This window comes from Panthera uncia, chromosome B4, assembly GCF_023721935.1.
Source record: "Panthera uncia isolate 11264 chromosome B4, Puncia_PCG_1.0, whole genome shotgun sequence".
NCBI classification, from domain to species: Eukaryota; Metazoa; Chordata; class Mammalia; order Carnivora; family Felidae; genus Panthera; species Panthera uncia.
Genome location: NC_064809.1, coordinates 130,853,396 through 130,876,498, shown reverse-complemented (window position 1 = coordinate 130,876,498; position 23,103 = coordinate 130,853,396). Strand labels below are relative to the sequence as shown.

Here is a 23,103-nt window from a genome sequence, read left to right as displayed (position 1 = left end):
TTCTTACAGCATCCTATCATGGCACTGAAATTATCTGTGTGTATGTGCGTCTCTTCCCCCGCTGCTATCTCTTCCTATCAGGACCCCTTACCCCACTGCTGCATCCAGACTGTAACTCTCTGGGAAGGACAGTCTCACCACCTATATACCAACTCTCTGCCTAATGTCCCAACACACTTAAGCATCTGGTCTTATTTTAATTGCCCTGAATCACACCCCAGGATCTCAGGGCATGATTCAGAGTCCAGACTTCTATAGTATTATTCTTTCCTTTTGAAAAATCATTTTGTGCTCCACCATCATAAAAACAAAATGTGTCTTAGGTGTTTTGGAATACAAATAAGGTTTCAAATAAAACTTCCCTAATGTATCACTACTGAAAGACAACTGCTTAATATATGGGTATATTTCCTTCATTGTTTCCATTTACATAATTCACAAAACTAAGATCATACATATTTTACGAACAATTTTGCATTCTACTTTCCCCCTGGAGTATACAAGGAAATATCCCATCATCAGTTTAGTTATAGTGTATAGGAAAAAACAAAAATGATCTGTGCTCATTTAGAAAATTTTAAAGTATATATATATATACATGTAGTGGGAAGGTAAAGAGGAAATCACAAAAGAAACATTAATAATAAAATACATTTCAAAACTTAAAATAAAGCTAAAAAGTAGTAAGTAGCCAAGTTATGTTAGAAAAAAATTAATAGCAAGATGATCAAAGATAAAAGCAATTATCAATGGAAGAGAAAAACAGACAGCTGAGAGGGTACCAACAAAACCAGAGGTTGTTTGTTTTAATGTTTGTTTTTGAGAGAAAGAGCTCAAGCAGGGGACAGGGGTGGGCAGACAGAGAGGGAGATACAGAATCAGAAGCAGGCTCCAGGCTCCAAGCTGTCGGCACAGAGCCAGCTGAGAGATCATGACTCGAACTGAAGTCGGACGGTCGATCAACCAACTGAGCCACCCGGGCACTTTTTTTTTTCTTTTTGAAATGTTAAATTTTGAGAGGGAGAGCGGCAGAGAGAGAGGGGAGACAGAGGCTCCAAAGTCGGGTCTGTGTTGACAGCAGAGAGCCCGATGCGGGACTTGAACTCACAATCCCTGAGCTGAGGTCGGACACTTAACTGACTGAGCCACCCAGGTGCCCCAGAAGTTGGTTCTTTGAAGAAAAGTAATAAAAAACTGCAAGGGCCAAAAATAGATACGTTCCTGAGAAAATATTCACCAAACCTTAATTGAAAAGAAATTATATAGGATAAATGTCCCAGTTTCTGCAACCAATCAATGACACAAAAGGAAAAATACCAGATCCAGCAACTAGATATAACTTATTTGGATCCTGCGAACCAAATGTAAAAACAAACAACCAAAAAAACAAACAAAAAACCCACACATTTTAAGAAGAAAATCAGGAAAATAAAATATGGCTGAGTTGTCGGTAATAATAAATCATCAATTTTGTTGGGTGTGATAACAGCATAGTTACTATGTTAAAACAAATCCTTTTAACTAAGAGATACATATTGAAGTATTTCTGGTGAAATGACTGGTCTAGGATTTGGTATAAAACACTTCAGCAAAAAAAGAAAAGAGGGAGTATGTATGTGTGTGCAAAAATATCAGTAACTTAAAGGAAAAGGCACAGGGGAGTTCCTTTACACTATTCTATTAAGTTGAAATTTTCCATTTAAATTAGTTTAAAAGAAAGAGACATAGCCTGAATGATCCTATTACTATTAAAGAAACAGTCTGTCTTAATCATTGGCTAATCTTCCCATAAAGAAAACACGAGTTCTAAATGTTTTTACCCCCATGTCCTACTGAACTTTCAGTAAAAGACAATTCAACTGTTTACAAATACTTCTATAAAATAGAATACTCTATAAATCATTCATGGCCAGTATAAGAAAAGAAAATCATGAACATAGAAGAGTCCAACAACAACAAAAAACAAAAACCACACAGACAAATCAAATTCATTAACATCTTTAAAATGTAATTTAATGAGGGGTGCCTGGGTGGCTAGTCAATTGAGCATCAGACTCCTGACTTTGGCTCAGGTCATGATCCCAGGGCCATGGATTAGGACACTATGCTGGGCTCTGTGCTGAGGGTAGAATCTGCTGAAGATTCTCTCTCTCTCTCTGCCCCCGTTTCCCCACTCGTGGTCTCTCTCCCTCTCTAAAAAAATAAAAATAGGGGCGCCTGGGTGGTTCAGTTGGTTGGGCGACCGACTTCGGCTCAGGTCATGATCTCGCAGTTTGTGAGTTCGAGCCCCGCGTCGGGCTGTGTGCTGACAGCTCAGAGCCTGGAGCCTACTTTGGACTCTGTGTCTCCCCCCTCTCTCTACCCCTCCCCTGTTCATGCTCTGTGTCTCTCTCTCAATAATAAATAAACATAAAAAATTTAAAAAAAATAAAAAAATAAAAATTTTAATGTAATATGATAAAGTTGGGATAATGTCAGGAATCTAGGGGGGACAGGTTTGCATTAGAAGCTTAGAGTATCTATAAATGCCATTCATCATATTATTAACAAATGAGAATGAAAATGTAAGATTCATCTCAATGGCTGTAAGAAGAACACTGTATAAAATTCAATGCCCAATCACACCAAAAACCTCCCCCAAAAATGACAGCAATTAAGAAAGTGATGGGAACTTCCTTAAATTGATGAAAAGTCGTCTTCCAGAACCTAAAAACTGAGAGCAAATATGCATTAAAGGACCAACATCAAAAGTCTCTTTAGCATCAGAACAAAACAAAGATACCATGACAAATGCTTCTAATTCAACACTATACTAGAGAATCTAGCCAAAGCAATAATACAAGAAAAATTACACATTCAATGCAATGTCAATCAAAATCCTAAAAGCTTTTCAGAGAACTAGACAAGAGAATTCTCAAGTATACACAGAAGAGCCTAGTTTCCACTTCTGTAAAACAGGAAAGTACCTACCTTCATAGGTTATTTGTGAGGATTAAATAAGTTAATATATGTAAAGTATTTAGAACAATACCTGACACATATTAAATTCCATGAAAATGTTTCCTCTATTATTATTATTACTCAATGGAATCATTACCCAATTAGAAGACAAAGCAGTCTTCTAATAATGAGAGGAAACTTTTATCAGGTACTTTCAACGTGTCAAGCATTTTTCTTGGCACTTCAGTAATTGTATATTTTCACTAATCCTTTCAACAATCTCAGAAGTAGATAATAGCGACATATACAGAATGCACGGAAGTAAAATCAACTTCAGTAATGCAGAAGTCTTGGGGCGACTGGGTGGCTCAGTCGGTTGAGTGTCCAACTCTTGATTTTGGCTCAGGTCATGAACCCAGGGTAGTGGGATCAATCCCCGCTGAGCATGGAGCCTGCTTAAGATTTTTTCTTTCTCTGGCTCCCCCCCCATCCCCCACCTACACGAGTGTTCTCTCTCTAAAAAATAAACAGAAAGTAATATGGAAGTCTTACTTTAGGCCCTAGAATCCTAAGGATTTTAATTTAATCCGGTACTACAGTCAAATTTGCTGCATGTGGTTGTTATGTGTTTGTGCAAAACATTTAACATCACGTTACGAAGTTACACTCCATTGTGAAGCCAGACAGGAGGGTTTACATTGGTAGAACCTGAAAATAAAAGTTTAGGATTGTTCTTTTTTTTAATGGCAATCCTGTACTTTCAACAGACCTAAATTGCAGTTACTACTACATGAGATTACTCAGGTTTCAACTCAAAGACTGATCCCAATACTCCTGTTTCCCAAGATAGCTCTCAACCTCAACTATGCACTTCCTATCTTCTATCTTTTGTTATGGCTAAATACTTGTGCGCATCTTACTACCAAACTATGAATATCTGAAGGACCAGAGTTGCACTTAATAAATATTTACATTTCTCACAGGATCTAGCATATACTCACAGACCAGCAATTCTAAAATTGCATCCTATAATTATTTATATCTGACTGGGTATTTAGAACTTAAATTTTTTTTTTTTTTTTAAGCAATCTCTACCACTAACGTGGGGCTCGAACTCACAACCATGAGATCAAAAGTCACACTATGAGCCAGCCAGGTGCCCCCGGGTTATTTATAAAAAGTTCTCTTACCTCTACTTGTAAAACATTTTCAACAGCTATACTGATTAAATGTGGAAGACTATGTAAAAGTCATATATACTTTGACCTCTAATCAAACGGACCCTATTATTTCATCTAATATCACTATTATTATTATTCCTAAGCTATTTTGATTGTGCCTCAAAGCTCTCATTTATGATTCCTAAACGCCATTAGTTCTATCACTAGTATCTGTAACTTTGCACTACTCAAGGAGTCCAAATACTTGGATTTAAACCCAATTCTATAAGCTGACTTCATTTACCAAGCTCAAGTTACCTCTTCCATCAAAAGATAATAAAACTTCTACCTCCCTCATGGAGTTTTGTTGTTGTTGCTGTTGTGTTTTTAGGGCTAGCAAGTATTTACTGAGAAAGGTAAACTCACGCAGAAGATTCTGGTGTCCCTGGCTAAGTGATAGAGAATCTGAATGCTTGGTGAGAGATTTCAGAACCTTCTGTCCAGAGGGAAGGGCCAAGATCACTTCCAGAGCACGTCCTTAGCCACGACTTTGTCACAAACAGCAAATGAAAACCATGGTCTAAAACTAGTAGAAAAGCAAGTCCCAAACTAAAAGTGGTATGTGTGAAGATGCAAGGGGGAAAAAAATTATCAAAAATTTACTGTCACAATTTAAAGAAATCCTACTGAACACTGGGATTAGTATTGATCAGCCTCAATTTCATGCCGCTTACTGAGCTCTACAAATTCTTTCTTTCCCTTCAAGGAAAGGAAAAAAATAAAGATTCAAATAAGTCATCTTCTCAGGCCCCCATCTCAAGTTGCCCTTCATAGGGATTAGTTCAGATAAGGAGAATAAAATTTAGATGTTCAACAAACATAAGAAATTTAGAGGGTCCTTTAACAAGAGTTTGGGATTTTTACTCTAAAGAGAAAATTGATGTGCTGAAGAATTTTAAGCAAAAATATGATATGAACAGATTTGTATTTATTTTTTTCTTTTAATTTTTTTTTTTAACGTTTATTTATTTTTGAGACCGAGAGAGACAGAGCATGAAGGGGGGAGGGGCAGAGAGAGAGGGAGACACAGAATCGGAAGCAGGCTCCAGGCTCTGAGCCATCGGCCCAGAGCCCGACGCGGGGCTCGAACTCACGGACCGCGAGATCGTGACCCGAGCTGAAGTCGGACGCTTAACCGACTGAGCCACCCAGGCGCACCCAGATTTGTATTTATTAAAGCCCACTCAGGCAAACAGGATGCAGAATGAACTAGACAGACAAGCTAGAGTCAGAGAGACTGGTTAGAAGGCTGCTGCTGGAGAATAATAAAAACTAGCAGTTAATTCTGGAGCAGTACTAAAAGGGCAGAAGCAGCAAAGGAGCCAAACAAAAGAACTCTTTTGGACTACAGGTAATGGGTTGAGAAAAAAGACAAGGATGACTCCTAAATTTCTGGGGTTAGACAACCTAAGAGGATATATAGAGGTACAGCTATCCGGATGGACAATCCAGAGAAGTACTCAGTGATATGAGAAATGCCACTGGACATCAATGAAGAGGATCATCAGATAAACAAGTATTTAAGGGACAATGATCTTAACCACCAGAAGATGTTGAAACCGAACATTCCCAGCCCACCTACCAGGAATACTGTCCTGGAAACCAGGTTCCAAGAAGGAAGTATTAGTGGTGCCCGTGCTTCAGAGAGAATTTACTGAATGTAGATATTACAAGATTATTTAGCAAGCTAGGGAAGAGCAGTTCAGTGCAGTTGTAAAGTAGGAGGTAAGAAAGTAAAAGACAACAATGACCTTTTCTAGATACTAAACTAAGCTAGTAAATATTTGCTTAATTCCCCCCTTTCTCTAGGAGTAGAAATTTATAAATCTGAAATTTATTCTATTACCTTTTAAACTATCCTAAGGCAAATATTACAAAACAGTATCAGAAACAACTGGTCAATCAACTCACACTATCTCCAGTAAGACATTTCCTGATTACTAAAATTATCAACCCATCAACACCATTAGTGGGCTATTTCTACCAAATAGCTTGTTGACAAGTTCCCATATACCTTTAATGATGCACAAATACAAAGTAACTTGGAGTAAAATGCTTCTTTTAATTTTTTTTGAGAGATGGAGAGAGACAGAGCATGAGTGGGGGAGGGTCAGAGAGAGAGGGAGACACAGAATCCCAAGCAGGCTCCAGGCTCTGAGCGGTCAGCACAGAGCCCGATGTGGGGCTCAAACCTACAGCCTGCAAGATCATGACCTGAGTGAGCCAAAGTCGGGCACTTAACTGACTGAGCCACCCAGGTGCCCCGAGTAAAATGTTCTTTCCCTTCAGTGTATATTCAATCTAAACACAGTGATACAAATGTGACTGACAGGACATATTTAAATCTGACTTGCAAAGTTTAGAATACATGAGTTTAGAATACAATGGATCAAGTATTAGAAATGCAACAATCTAAACAAAAATGAATTTGGACTGAATATGTGGGAAACTGGTGTTGAGTCAAAACATCCTTTCCTTATTACATACTGATTTTGTAGGTTACCCTTGGTGTTTTCTATATTGGTATATGGATTTAGCCATATAATCTCTTATAAAATGAATACTTACCCTTTCTAAAAATCAAGATGATCCCATAATATATGAGGAATTAGACAACTATTACCCACCATGAAATATATAAATGAAGCATAACCTTCAAAATTAGAATTATTAATATAATCCCACACACTGCACTGCGAGCATAAAAGGCTTTTTTTAAAAAAGTTACTAACTAGGATGTGAAACTTAAAATTGAAATAATTGTGGCTCAAAATCTATTCTACTAAATAGCACCTCTTCCTAGTTATACATCTTCCCCCGCCCCATTTAGAAAGCTCACACATTTGTCGGATAAACAGTCATATTTTTGTGCTTCAGATAAAATGAAGTCAAATAAAAACTCAGTTCTGCTCTTAAACTGTACACATTAAGCAAAACACCCATAGTGTTCTGAAACTAGTCAACTCTAAAGTATCCACGCAGAAGACAGAATTCATCCGTTGACTCTCATTTCGTTTTCTCTATGGCATTCAAATGCTTTTTAAAAAACGCACAATCCTGGGGTGCCTGGGTGGCTCAGTCGGTTAAGCGTCCAACTTCAGCTCAGGTCATACTCTAATGGTTCATGGGTTCAAGCCCCGCGTCAGGCTCTGTGCTAACAGCTCGGAGCCTGGAACCTGCTTCTGATTCTGTGTCTCCCTCTCTCTTGCCCCTCCCCCGCTCACACTGTCTCTGTCTCTCTCAAAAATAAACATTAATAAATTAAGTAAAAAATGCACATTCCAGATCTCAAAACCTTTCTTTCCTCTCACTGGTGAGGCCAGAGGATAAGAAGGAGCTGGACAGGTGAATTGTGGAATTAAAGAGAGAGAATAGGTTGTGAACACGCAAAGCTCAGCCAGTTCAGTAACTGAAAGAATTCAAAGTAGGGGGAGCAAAGTGAGTGACAAGGTGGGCAGACATCGGAATGCTCAGAGCCCCTATTACAGGGGAGGCACCCAGGATTTTAAAAAGTAAGGAGGGAAACGAAAGCCAAATCTTCAGAACTTTAAAAATCTGGTAACAGTCTGGCTAGACATTGACAAGCTCATAAAGATCTCTCATTCTTATTGGTTTAGGATACTCCTACATTATTAATTCAGCTGTTTGGGGTGCTGAAGAAGCATGATATTTAAAAACACTGCAGTCTTTAAAATGAGAAAAATTTTGGGAATGCAAGCTGGTGCAGCCACTCTGGAAAACAGTATGGAGGTTCCTCAAAAAACTAAAAACAGAACTACCCTACAACCCAGCAATTGCACAACTAGGCATTTATCCACGGGATACAGGTGAGGTGTTTCAAAGGGACACATGCACCCCCTTGTCTACAGCAGCACTATCAACAATAGCCAAAGTATGGGAAGAACCCAAATGTCCATCGATGGATGAATGGATAAAGAAGATGCGGTATATATACACAATGGAGTATTACTCGGCAATAAAAAAGAATGAAATCTTGCCATTTGCAACTACATGGATGGAACTGGAGGGTATTATGCTAAGTGAAATTAGTCAGAGAAAGACAAAAATCATATGACTTCACTCCTATGAGGACTTTAAGAAACAAAACAGATGAACATAAGGGAAGGGAAACAAAAATAATATAAAAACAGGGAGGGGGACAAAACAGAAGAAACTCATAAATATGGAGAACAAACTGAGGGTTACGGGAGGGGTTGTGGGAGGGGGATGAGCTAAATGGGTAAGGGGCACTAAGGAATCTACTCCTGAAATCATTGTTGCACTATACGCTAATTTGGATGTAAATTTTAAAAAATATAATAAAAAATAAAATTTAAACAAAGTTTTATTATAAAATAAAACAAAAAAAGCAAAAACAAAACAAAAACAAAAAAATAAGAAAAATTTGCAAACTTCAGGAATTAATTAGGTTGAAACAACTTTCCTAACCTTTATTTGGTACTTTATTAAAAACAGTATTTGATACTCTGTAAAGAAAGCAGGATTAATCTAATCACAAACAGCCCACCTACTGAGAAAAATGGACAAACACTTAAAACTACTTTTGAAAGACTAAGAAAATTAAATAAAATATCCATGCTGGAAAGACAGATATGACTTCTAATACATTTCAAAACAATTGGCAACAATTTGTGAGTTATACACAAATTTGGATAGAAGATGGTAATATTAGGTTATACAGGATCACAAAGCCATGCAAGTTAGCAACGGTTAAATTTTGAAATCCAACAGGGTCAAAGGGCAGAAGTGCAAGCAAATTTCAAAATATGCATTCTTAACATTGTCCTGCAACCATGACATCAAAAGGTGCAACTATACTTTGGCAAGTGACTTACTTGAAGTTGATTCTTAATCCCACCACATTTATTTAAGTCACAACATTTAAACAAAGATGAAGTGCTATGACTGATCAGATGTGTGGCCTGCCTTGCTCTTTATCAATTTATTAATATAGTGACACTTCCTGGTGTGAAATTAATTCAAAGGTGAGGACACTTTTATTAAAATCCTACCTTAAGAATCAAGTAAACAACACGTTCATATTAAACCTAAACCACACACTCACTTATCTAGCTCTGATCATTTTATTTTATTTTTAACATTTATTTATTTTTGAGAGAGAGAGAGCAGGGGAGCGCACACGAGCAGAGCAGAGGACAGGTACAGACAGAGTGAGAAAGGGAATCCAAAGCAGGCTCCACACTGTCAGTGCAGAGCCCCACATGGGGCTTGATCTAACCAGTCGTGAGATGACCTGAGCTGAAATCAAGAGTCAGGAGCTTAACTGACTGAGCCACCTGGGCGCCCTTGACAATTTCTTGATTTTGAGTAGTGGTAACATCTTGGGAGAAGCTTTGCGGTGAGGCTAGGATTTGTTTGCTTGACTGGGGTTTGCTCTAAAGGAATGAAATGCCTATAGGGGATCCTAGACGATAGAGCTATCATACCATCTCTCCAAGAACAAAAACAAAAAAATTCTGAAAGACTGCATATCTGTAAAGAAAAAGGGAAGAGTGATTGGTTTTTGAGTTATCTGCTGTATTTTCTACATTTAGGACAACTGGTAAACAAAACCTGGGACCTTAAATAAACAATTCACATCAATAATTACAATCTACCAAAAAACTTCCAAGGCAAATGAAGTGCGCTCAAAAGACAAGCGACACACCCCTAGTATTCCTGCCATCCCTGCCTGCTACTGGATCCTGTACAGTGTCACCAGAATTCATCTTTCCCCCTTCCCTGACCATGTCACTCTCTTGTTCATAAATTTTTTTTTCCTGATGGTAAAAAATGTCAAACTCTTTATCACATTTTTGTCTTTTCATAATAGGACACCAAAATCCTTTTCCATCTGTCTCACATGAAAACATACCACCACAGTCTGTTTCTAGTCACACCAGAGCTACCTGTATTTGTTCCACCTGACACAGAAATACTCTTCCAACTTTCTCTACTTCTAAGGGAAGTTATCTTCAAGTTCTCCTGCCTCTGTTCAAACACACATTCTCTCTGAAGTTTTCCCCCAGTCCTCCAAACAAGGCCTGTCAGAAACAATCCCTATCCCCTACCTTTTTCCACCACCCCTTTTTTTTTTTTTTTTTTTTTAAACACGTATCAGAGTATAACTCAGGAAAACTGTGTGGACAAGTATGCCAACCCCACCAGATCCTAAATGCTTTGAGAGCAGAAAGTGTACTTTGATTCATTTTTACATTTCCAAGGGTCTAAAACTTGGTGGGCAGTCAATGTTTGTTGGCTGAAAGGAGAGAAAGGCACTAAATGAATACTGACTACTCCACTCAGGAGAATCACACAACTTCAAAATGATCAAAACTTAACTCATCACAACCCCTAACCCCCACCACATTCACACACAAATACTTCACTTCCTATGTTTGCTATCTCAGTAAATGGCAACCTCACCAACCCAACTATCCAAACTTGAAACTTGGGAATTATCCTTGATCCCTCTCTATCACAATATCCTAACCTGTAATTAATCAACCAGCTTCCGTTGGTCACCTACCTTTCTCTAATCTTTTCATTGCTTTCCATCTACCAATTTAGGCCACACTCATCACAGCTAGAATCCTAAAACAGCCATCTCTCTGGTGTTCCTGCATCATATGTTCCCTGTTCCTTTCCAAAGCATTCCTCACTTTAGTCGATCATCACGTACAATTCTGCCCCATCCATTTAAAAGTGCTAAAATGTAAAGTCTAAACTCCAGTAAGCGTTATAAGGCAAGCATAAGTGGCCCCATACTCACCTCTATGGTCATATTTCTTGCTATCCCCCCAGCCAGATAGAATTTAATAGGTTCCCTGAACAGGCCATACTCTTGTTCCCAGCCTGGGCTCACTTTTCCTAACCCTATTACACCTATCCTTCAGATCTCAAGATCAGACACCAATTCCTCTAAGACAGTCACCAGAGGAACAACAGTTACAGGTTATAGGCCCTCCAGTTTCTCCCACTGTACACAGCACTTCTCAATATAATGCTGGTCACATCAGTCTTGAATGTAGCTCTTCCACCCTTATCTATGAGCTACGGAAGGAAGGGTCTATGTCTGTCTGGATTACCAGAGTAGTCCCTTCTGATGATAAATGCCTAGTATACAGAAAGTGTTGGCCCAATAGAGACAAATGACAGCTTGTCAACCTTTCTAAGCCAGTATTTTTCAAATTGTGGGTCACATGCCAATAGTGGGTCATGAAATCAATACAATGGGCCACAACCAGCACTTGAGAGAGAGAGAGAGAGAGAGAGAGAGAGAGAAAGAAAGAAAGAAAGAAAGAAAGAAAGAAAGAAAAAGAAAAAATAGAAAACATCATACATAGTATACTACAAGTAGTATGGGTAAGTTTGTCCACTTGCTGAGACAGGGTCTCTGGTACTCATGTAAAATACAGCTCTTACTGGGTGTGGTCAAAAAAATTTGAAAAGTACTGCACTCCTCCTCCCCCTTCTTCTCTTCTCCCTCTTCTTTTTTAAGAAAGCCCTTTAAAACACAGAGAAGCAAATACAAAACAGAAAAAATGGTGCTCAATCACACAGTTCTTTAGCAAAAAGCCATTCTTAACTTGAGCATTTACAGTAAGAACAATCTGCTTTCTGATTTCTCATTATGCTTTAAATACTTGATTTCCACTTACATATACAATTACTTACATATACAAGACACCCTATGTGACAGTACATACAGTACTTCTAGTCTTATTTTAATCTCTGCTACCATGTTCTTATACTCTTTAGAAATTTAATCTTTGCACCATAAGCTTTACTTCTAAGGCTTCTCCTCTCTGAACTTCATGACTTGGCTTTCTCTTTATCCAGTCTATCCACAAATTCATTAAAAAAACCTACCACTGCTTTGTTGTTGTATATTTAGTAGTAAGGTTAAAAACCATCAACAGAATTAGCACATACTATGCTGCAACAGGCACTACCCTAAGCACTGGATAAAGAGAATTTTCATTTACTCCTCCCCACAATCTTGTAAGGTGGGTACTACAGGTGAGAAAGCTGAGAAAAAGTTCAGTAATTCGCCCAAGGTTCACAGTTAATAAAGGCAGGTCTGGGATCTGAACTCTAAAATAGACTCCAAAACTCCTTTTCTTTAACTGCTCACTTTTTTTCAGTAGTTTTAGTTTTCCTTTCTCTCTCAACTAAATTATTGCTAATTGCCTTTTGAAGCATTTATAAAATAAGATCTATATCTAAACTGTTCAGAAAAGGCTTAACACCTCAGTATTCATTCTCTTAAACCTTTGAAAACTGTGCAATAAAACATTTCCTACTAAAATTTCAGAAGAAAACTACCACCCATCACATAAAAAAATCATCTGCAAAATTCAGTGTTTTAAAATTTTTACACTTGGTATAATTTCAGTTTCAACTTGCCCATTAATTTCCCTAATGTTTGCCACACTAAAAATTTCAATTTCAGCAATTCTCAAAGGATGAAACACTAAAAGCGCAGAAAACACAAAGAAGCATGTCGTATTTTTCTATTAATTGTTGGGTGGATGAATTGGCAGAACAGCTCCTGAACTGTTTTTGTAAATACACCAGGAAGAGGTATTTTACACTCCCACTTGTATCTGCAACATTCTTCCTACTCTTTTCTTTTTCCTTTCCTATTTACCACTTAATGTCCCTACAAACACCATGAGGCACCAATTTTTAACTTCTTGTTTCAATTTATCTCTCTTTTTATAGAATAGACTAAGGAGAAGGTGGAAAAACAAAGTAAAACAGAAAATGCCAAAAGGCAATCAAGGCAGAAGCTGTTTCCTCTCTCTCCTCTATACATTCACTGGACAAACCCGATACATTTCTCAGCTCTGTGAGAGAACATGAGTTTCTGCTGGAAAAGGGCACCCATATTGTATGTAACACATACAAGATTTACAACTTAACAAAAGTCACTTCATCTCACTATCAACCAGACAGCCTTCTTAAAGCCCTATAAATGAACTTACAAAGCCTTGAAAATAAGCAATTGACAGAGTTCAAGGCACATAATAAAATGTTTTGCAACTTAACACTGAGATCAGCAATACCTCAGTGAACCAAGGAGCCATAACTGAAAAACTCCAGAAGCTGAACTCTAATCTAAACACACATCCCTAAAAAATAAAATTAAAACATAGCATCACAGCTTTAAGAGCTGAAAAAGAAATAGCTTCCACCAAAAATATCGTGGTCAGGATAATAAACCACTAATCCACAGGAGTGTTTTGAGAAATAATAACTGACATTAAAAAAAAATCCTTGCCACTTCTCTATTATGTACAGTAATCTAGCGATCAAGATGATATAGTTTATATACTATCTGCGCTGTGCCTCAAATGAAAAATAGGCATAAAATCCAAGCCAATTTTGACACCTGAGTTCACAGTAGGGCCACAAAACTGTACCAAGACCAGAAGGATCTTCACTTAAATGCCAGATCTTCGCACTGTCAACCATCTTTCCAGAGTCTGATCTTTCAGTGCATATAGCATTAAGTGTTACAAAGCAGCCACAGAATATATCCAGTGAACAACGAAGGCAACAGTATCATCCTCATCATGCCCATCCCTCAGGTTATTAGAAATAGGTTCAAGAAATATTTTCAGGACTTACCTGTCAACCTTTCTGTTCAATAATTTTAGCAAAATATTTTTACATGTGGCTTTTATCATTTTCGGGGGGGGGGGCATAAAGTCATTTGATTTATCAAATAGTTCTGATCTAACCATACCAACTTAAATTAAATTTTCAATGGATCAAATGGATCAACTACAAATATTGAAACAGGAACAAAAAGATGCACAAGCTAAAAAATAAGTCTCTTCCTCCTCATTCCAACACATAAAACTCGAACTTAATTCAAGATATTTGAATCAATCTGGAAATGTTTTAGAAGAATCTTCGACTATCTAACGAGAAGTCATTTTTATTCTGTATCAGTGGCCAACCTTAAAAATTCAGAAGGTGGGATTTAAACACTAATTTGTTTTGTTAATACTGTAGTATGTCAACCCAGTTGGGTTCCAGTTTTTTTTCCTATGAAACTGGCACACACAAACACTCTTGTTAGGTACACTTATGCTACTAGAACTGCAAGCCCTGATCATTAAAAAAGTTTCTAATGTCTAGAATGTTGGGATCATTTTGACCCAGTTCTAGATAAAATTCATAATTGAGGACCAAAGAACTTACTTTCACATTTATGAAATATCCAGGTAATGACTCAAAAGTCAAAACGTAGAGAGTTACATGTTTGAAAATTCAAAGTTTTAAAGTGAAGTGTCTCTGTTAAAAGTTGCCTGCAAACTACACTACAGTGCTGGCTGCAGGGGGGAAAGAAAAACAAAGGGAAAAAAAAAGGTCACCAACCTGAATTAAGTTCACAAGGCGACAGTGACAGTATTTTCTTAATAACCACCTCCCTCCATCCCCCAACAAAAAAACCAGACTGATTAGGATTAAAAACGGGACACCAAAGAATTCCTGGAGTACAATCTTAATGGGGGGGGGGGGGGGGGGGGCGGCAGGGGAGGTTGAAACCCTCCCACAAAATTTAGAGAAAGGTAACTTTCTGTAAATACTAATATCAAGTATAATACTAAAATAAACTCTTAGTACTAAAATTGACTGAGTTCATCTCAAATGTTGAGGAATTTTTTTTTTTTTTTTTACTCTACTAAACCCACATGATACATTTAGGACTCATAATTATCCAAAGATATTTCAAGTAGCAAAAAACAGTTTCTGTGTACCGGACAGGTGAGATACTACTGAGATGAGTTAGCTCAGATCAAAAATGGAGAATGCAGCACTGCACCTGAACAGAGGTGTCTGAACAACAGAGCACAGCCTGCCTTCCAGGCCTTGCGTTACTCCATTTACTCCAAGACTAAGCCGCTCAAATCAGGAGTCATCAAAATGACACACATTAAAGAAGTTTTCTCTATAACATCCCAAGTCTCTGGCGAACTCCAACGTAAAACCCACTACCACACGACACAAAAACTAAAGAAAACAACACAAAAGCTACAGGTGGAAATATGTCTAAAGGTGATCTGAAGATCCTCTGGAACATCTTAGTAAGTGCAAAGGAATACAACTCTTGATATGTGTAATAATGTTGAGGGGGAAAAAAAGGCAAGTAAGAGAAAAAAATCCGTGAAGACTACAGAAAGTCCAGGGAATAAGAATAGATCAAAGTTCTCACACTGCCAATTTTACAAGTCTAAAGTAAAGAACTTAGCAAAATCCTCAATCTTTGCAGGTTATCTGAAACTCAGGACACATTTTTCCCATAAAAGCAAAGAATCCAAAGCATTTGCCACATCCTTACATTTTCACCCTCTGAAACGAAGTCTACTTAGAAACATGCTTTAGAAGTTCTCTACAAACTCCTAGGGTACATTTAACTCCATTATGCACTCTCACTGGCAGATGGAGGGATGACGTTGAGTTAAAGAGATGCTCCGGAGTAAGGGGGAACATCTTGTGGACTGTCAGATGGCCAGCCATTCTTCCTCTTCATTATCCTGGCACCTCAAACAACTACGACGGCAAAAGAGAAGATCGCTAGCCATCAAGACAGCACCAAACTAATTATAAGAAGGGGATGACGGAGGGAAGTCTCCCCGAATTTCCTTTGACAAAAGGGTTTTAGTCCACAACTGAGTGAAGTTAAGAATTGTAGAGCTTTTTTCACACTCAAGTATGGATCTCCAAATAGGTTTAAAGCATAAAAAGACAAACACACACAACTACCGAACCTAACACACATTTTAAACTTTTGTATGATCAGTTTATCTTTGCAGTTCATGACTGGGGTGCTTACAACTTCTAATTTTGATTTCCAACTACAGAACTCCACACAATCGGGTATCTCCACCCCCCTCCCCCCCCCCAAAGAGAAAGTGACTACAAACTGCAAAGAAAATGCCTCTGCTCTCTCCCAACCTAAAACCCCAGTTTCAGACATTTTGGTCTCACACGAAAGAAACGGGAGATGTAAAATGAACTGCGCTCCATATTGATTCTTAAGGCAAATAAAAAGGGGGGAAAAAAAACCCCTAGGGATGGTAGGTAAAATAATCGGAACCAAATTTCAGCTTTGACATTAAACCTTATCACACCAAACCTGAAATCCTGGATCACACACACACAACACACAAATAAAACCACGATTTTTTAAACCCTCATCCTCAACAGAAAATCTTGTGCCAAAAAGAGAAAATTTTGAAAAGGAAGAGTGAAAAGTAGAGAAAACAGAATAAGTGCAATCAAGGAGAAAGGATTCGCAATTCCTCATTTCTCAACAACAACAAAAAAATTCAAAGTAAAATTGCAAAAAAAAAAAAAGCCTTACACACAAATGCACCGGCATTTCAAAAATTAAACTGCACGGAAGCAACAATAAAGGCTATTTCCATAGCACCACTCAAGAGCTCTAATTCCAGAACACACACCGATATGACATAGTGTTGCAACGAATGTATTAGGAAGCAAAGAAAATGGTTGGGCTACTGGACGTCTTCGACCAGCTCATTCAAACACCTTTAAAATTAACCAAGAGGCAGACAACTAAGAAGAGAAAAAGGGAGAAAATATGGAAGAAGAAAGGTGCACCGAGCAAAAAAGATGAAGGGGGGGGGATGTGGAAGGCCAGGGCTCCTGGGACTAACCTGTGCCATCGCTGGCCGACGCCGAGAGGGCCGGAGATGAGAGTTTAGGCCGCTTGGCTGAAGGCGGCCCCGGTTCCACCACATTCTCGGCCATTTTTAATTCTTTCGGAGATACAGGCGAGGAAAACGAGAATCCTCGGGAAATCTCTTCTTCGGCCGGGGCTCCCCGCCCCGCTCCCTGGGGTGGGCTTGGGGGGCTCCGCCGGCCCCCGAAGGGGGTGGGGGGGAAGTTCCTTTTTCTCTTCGCCGGGTCGCGGTGGCCGAAGAGGGATGCGGACTCGATAGAAAAGGTAGGGGCAAGTGCGAGGGGCCGGGCCTGGGCCCAGGCCCGGAGGAGGGCACAGGAGCACAAATCCGCCGAGCGCGTCCGCTGCGGCGAATTCCCGAGAACTCGCGGCTCTAGAGGCGCAGTCCCCGGCCCGCCACGGCCGGCCCCTGCCCAGCCGAGGTCTCTCGGAGCTCCGCCGCCGCCATCAGCCTCTTCCTCCTCGGCGCTGTCCTCCTCCTTCTCATCGCCACAAGGAGGCGGGGGCGAAAAGGGGGGAGAGGAGGAGGCGACGAGAGACACTCACCTCCTCCCGGTGCCCCCTCCCGGACCTGCGCCCCCACCCTCCGAGCCCTCCTCCTGCCGCCGCGCTCCGCGCCGCCGCCGCACCGGCCCCTAATGGCCGCAGAGAGCTCGCCCGAGCCGAGAGCCAGGCTGGCGCCGCCGCCTCACATCGCGCGGCGGAGGCGCGGCGAGGACGCCGGGCGCGGAGCTCGCCGGTCCAGAGGGCCGAGGGGGCCGGGCCGAGCAGCGCCGCCCGCCCGCGCCGACGCCGAGCCCACCGAGGAGGCCCCGCTCCGCCGGGCGGCGCAGGCGGCCTCTCCTCGCGCCGCGCTCTCCTCCTTCGCCCTCCTCTCCCGCGGCACAGAAATAAATACGGCCGCCGCTACGGCCCCCACCCCCGGCGGCCAGGTGCCGGGAGCGCCCGCCCCCCGGGGCTCCGCTCGGGGCCGCCCTCGGCGGCGGGCGAAGGCGCCGCGGGGCGCGGGGTTATGTAATGGTCCCCCCTAGGCGTCGACGCCGGCCCGGCTGCCGGGCCGCGGTGGGGGTGTGTGCGGACGGGAGGGGGCTAGGGGTCGCCTCAGCCCGTGCGCCCCGGGCCCCCTGCCACTGTCTCGGCCCCTGCCGCCTGTCTCCGGCCCGGCTCGCCTCCGCACTCTGGCTCCCGCAGCAGTCCGCACTCCGCCCGGCGTCCCGCTTGCCCACTCTAGCCCGCTCCCTCTCGCCCTCTCTCCCCCCCAGCCTAGCACACAAACAAGATGGCGGCTGTTGTTTCTTCCCTCTGCCGAATCCTCCTTACAGGCTAGCGGTAGCAGCGGCGGCCGGAAATGAGCCAAGGGGGGGTGAAAAAAAGGGGAGGGGTTGGGCCTCCGGAGGGAGGTGGCGAGGGGGCGGGGCCTTGGCCCGAGCCGCTCACACAATGGGGGAAGAGGACCCGGGGGCGGAGCCAGTTCCAATCACGGGATCCGCCCAAGGCCCCAACGCGGTTGGCGCTTCCGCAAACTCCCCCGGCGTCACCCGGTGGCTCCCTTTAAAGGGGAGGACTTGAAGGCGGGGGGGCGGTTTGGGGGCCGACTCGGGATCTATTTTCAGTCGGTGGACACTTGCGGGGGAAGGTGCCTGGGTTGGGTCTCTGCGTAGGGGAGCGGTGGGAATTGGGGGTGACGGAGTCCGGGAGCTACGCCGGGGAAGGCGCCAAGTCACCGCGCAGGTGGCCGAATAGGAGTGCGGTGGGGATAGCCCTGCGTCCAGGGCCCTTGGGCGGTCTTCCGAACCCCGGTTGAATCAACCAGGCAGGGGGTACTCCGTCGTCGGCCAGTGTCGTGGGCCAGAGACCCAGTGCATCCTCTCTCCTCCATCGCTTTTCCGGAGGGAACGTCTCACATCCAAAAAATCACACTGATGATGAGTTGTTTCCCTTTTCTTCAAATTTTACAATTTGTTTTACAATAAGCCTATATTATTTTGGTAATCAGAAAACAAAAATCGCAGCAGTGGAAAGACGCTTTAGGACCAGACCTAAATTTGTTTCTTGCCCACCACGTGTCCACTCGCTCCTACAGGGTTGCACTCTCACCAAAGGAGACTTGAATTCTTTTTCTGAGTGCATGTGAGACCTGAAGACATTTTATGGTACTACTTTTCACCCACCTCCAGTAGGCTAGCTTAATAAAAGCCCACGTCTAGGTAGTACCTTAAAGATAATGTAGATATGGACAAGGGCAAAAACGTAAGGTGCTAAAGATAATCTAAGCACGGACAAAAGCAAAAATGTAACTACGAGGAAAATTCTTGAATATAAATAAAGTGTGTGTGACAACACAGTTTTGCAGAGGAGGGCCTCGCTAGCATGCTTTCACATTCCTACACATCACAGGATTCCGCTGTGTTTGGCCTTGGGTAAATTGGTACTTGAGGAGGTGGCAAGGTTGTTAGTGTTTCCCCAAGGAAACCCCCAAACCAGTATCTATGGAGATAGTTTAAAGCGTTTCACGCATTTTAAATCTCATGCTCCTTAGTTGGTGTTTGCTTATTGTTGAGTTTACTTTGTTGTTGTTTATTCTTTAAAGTGAACGACGAAGAGAATCAATGAGCCAGGAGTCAGGTATTACTGGAGCAACCCAGGTTGCCAACAGGGATGACTTCTGTCCTGTGATGTTCAGGCGTAATTCACCCCTACTGCAGTGGAGAAGCATTTACTGCGAAGATTAAACATGATCATTTGTGGATAACACTTACCACAGTATTTGGCACACAGTAGCACTCAATACCTCAATACAGCTTAGCTGTTCCTAGCCATTCGTTGTAAAATTAAATAGAAAAGGGCTCTACTAGGTGTGGCCGCAACAAAGTTTTTCCCAAGCGCTTGTTATCAAGGGAAGAAGTCTTCACAAACTTGGGTTGCTCCTGCAAATGTGAATGTGGCCGGGTTTTGAAAGTGCCGCATATCCGCGCAAGGAATTATTGATTTATATACACTTCCAAAATGTTGTCAGTGTTTGTAAGAAAATACTTTTATTTCTATTCTACATTTAATAAAATCTGTTCCTGAAAAAAATTTTAGTAGCCCATATTGGCAAGAACATGGAGAATTGGTATTTTCATACACTGTTAGTGGGGATAGAGTAGAGAACAAATATTTAGATTCATGCCAAATGCTTATAGATTTTGAAAATCCCAGTATCTCTTGAATGTTTTCTTTTTTTTTTTTTTTTAACATTTGTTCTTGAGGGTGGGGTGCAGAGAGAGGGAGACACAGAATGAAGTGGGCTCCAAGCTCTGAGCTGTCAGCACAGAGCCTGACGCGGGGCTCGAGCTCACAAACCACGAGATCATGATCTGAGCCGAAGTCAGACTGAGCCACCCAGGTGCCCCAATTTTTTAAAACGTTTAAGATATTTTTTACCACAAAACAAAACAAGCAATGAAACAGCCTTGCCATGATGGGATATCATGCCGTCATTTAAAAATGAGCAGGTATGAGGTGCCTGGGTGGCTCAGTTGGTTAAGCGTCTGACTTCAAGTCAGGTCATGATCTCATGATTTGTGAGTTCGAGCCCTGTGTTGGGGTCTGTGCTGACAGCTCAGAGCCTTGAGCCTGCTTCCAATTCTGTGTCTCCCTCTCTGTCTGCCCCTCCCTTGCTCATGCTCTGTCTCTCTTTCAAGAATAAACATTAATAATAAAAATAAAAATGAGCAGGTAGGTGTTGGGTTGGGGGGATGGGCAAAGGGCATTAAGGAGGGCACTTGGTGGGATGAGTACTGGGTGTTAACTTTAAGTGATGCATCACTAAATTCTATTCCTGAAATCATTACTACACTATATGTTAACTAACTTGGATGTAAATTTAAAAAAAGAACAGGTAGGTATGCACTATCATAGAAAGATATCCCTATATTGCTAAGGACAAAAAAAAATTATAACACAGCAGGTCTAGAATGGCTCTACTTTTATAAATGTAATTAATATTAATCATGGATTGATTGGAAGCTGAGAGGATATGCACCAAACTTTCAACAGTGTTGGAGTAAGAGAAGTGTTACGGGGAGCTTTCACTCTACGTTATATATGTTTGTGGGGTGTGAAATCAGAACTAAAAACATTTTTTTAAAAAGCCGTCAATGGTTCCTCTTTGCCCATAGGATAAAGGTTCATGTACAAGCAACGGCCCTTGTCTACCTGTCTCATTTCTCTCAACTTCCCTCCTTGCAGCAAAATGGAATTATTTCTACGCTTCTTGTGCCCATGCTCTGTCTTTGGGACATTCACACATAGTCCTTCTGCCTGAAACACCCACCACCCCCACCTCTTTTGTCCACCTAATTCCCAATCACTCTTCAGGTCTCAGCTTACACATCCCTTTTCCTGTAAAGCCCTTCCTGATCTCCTTGAATCCTGGTTGCAGACCTCTCCCCTGCCCTCCCATGGCAAGCATCCTATACTTCTGAATCGCCTCCATTTCACACTGTGTTATAGTTCTTGTTGGCCTTTTCTGGTGACATCAGGAAGGGTGACCGTGTTGTCCATCTCTCCCTCTCCCAGCTCCTAACTCAGGACGTGATGCATGAGCAGGAGAGGAGCAGAGAGAGGGGGAGAGAGAATCACACACAAGCAGAGGAGGAGCAGAGAGAGCGAATCCCCAGCAGGCTCTGTAGCCCAGTGTGGGGCTGGAACTCACAAACCATGAGATCATGACCTGAGCTGAAGTCAAGAGTCGGACACTTAACTGACTGAACCACCCAGGCACCCCTCAACTCAAACTTCTTGAACAAACGAATAGATACCATCAATTTGTCAATCTGGTCTGAGTGTGTGGGTCTCTCTGTCCATCCTTTTATTCAACTGCAGCGACAAGGACACAGTCTATCTTACCTGCCCATCAGTTATAGCCAATCTTCCTCTCTCCTGGAATCTTATGAATATCTTGACCCAGGTTTTTTATAATTATCACAGAAGGAGAATAAGTGTTTGTATTCATTAATGATTTGGGAAACTGAGACTCTGAAGCAAATAAAATGTCCTTTGTGAGATCCCAAACTGAGGCAAAAGGAAGACTTGAACTCAGGTTTTCCAGCATCACATACAGGCCTCTTTCCACTGAACCCTCAGGGCAGGAAGCCGGTCTTATGCTTTCTCATGCCTCTGGTACCTAGTATAGGAACTCCTGCAGGATTCATAGCCAATGAGTGTCTGTTGAATGAAGGAAGCAAGGAAGAAGGAAGGAAGGAAGGAAGGAAAGAAGGAAGGAAGAAGGAAGGAAGGAAGGAAGGAAGGAAGGAAGAAGGAAGGAAGGAAGAAGAAGAAAGTTATACACATAAACATATACTCAAACACACACATTCACAAAACCTTTTCTATAAAATTGGAACATACAGGGCCAAAACCACCAAAGTAGCCACAGAACTTGTAACTTTCTGTGTTGAGCCTGGTGTCCCACCATAAGGACTGAAGTAAACTGCCAGCAAGCAAGAATTTGCAATCTTTACACCCCGAAACCAACCTTTCCTGAGCATCTTCTCTGTACCCAACATTTTGCTGGGTATTATGGATTCCAAGATGGAGAAGACATTATTCCTGTCCTCTGGGCACCCCATCCAGTTGGAGAGAAACCCATAGTGATAGTTACCAAACAGAGTGATGACGGCTCTCTCAAGGCAATCGAGGATGGATAATTCATGAGCAACACACTTGTTACATTGGTTACTAAGACTGGAGCGTATGCTAATGAGAGGGCCCCGGGTAGGAGAGGACGCTGCAAAAGTGGCCAGGCCAGGCCACAAAAGACCATGTGGCCATACTGGGAAATTTGGACTGAGACCTGTTTTTTATTTGGAATATGTGGTCATTTGATCTACAAATTAGAACATCTGTACAGTAATTCAGTGGGATATTAAAATATGTTAGCAGTATTATAAATAAAGACCTGGTTGACTTCAAAATAAGAAAACCATGACCTAAAATGTGGTCCTTTGTATTCTAAAAGGGTTCTCCAAAGGATGGCAAAAACGACAGACATGCAAATAAGATGTTTTCAATGCCTTGTACCCCTAAGCTGATGGTAACTATCGCCACAATGTGTGGGCCTATCAGACTGTGACTTTACCTAAAGAATCTCAAAATAGCTCTGCTCTGCTCTCTGCGGCAGGCAAGCGTCTGCTCTATTCGGCAGTAGCTCAT

The 23,103-nt window shown here is 41.6% G+C and overlaps 2 protein-coding genes across 2 annotated transcripts in view; one reads left to right on the top strand and one right to left on the bottom strand.

Moving 5' to 3' along the window:
* Positions 1-17,325, bottom strand: part of EP300 (E1A binding protein p300) — an 83,324-nt gene extending 65,999 nt beyond the window's left edge. The window contains exon 1 of the mRNA XM_049627528.1: positions 16,880-17,325. Coding sequence (XP_049483485.1) covers positions 16,880-16,973 — 94 coding nt within the window. The 5' untranslated portion in view covers positions 16,974-17,325. The remainder of the gene's footprint in view (positions 1-16,879) is intronic.
* Positions 1-23,103, top strand: part of SLC25A17 (solute carrier family 25 member 17) — a 359,412-nt gene that overhangs the window by 44,615 nt on the left and 291,694 nt on the right. The window lies entirely within an intron of this gene.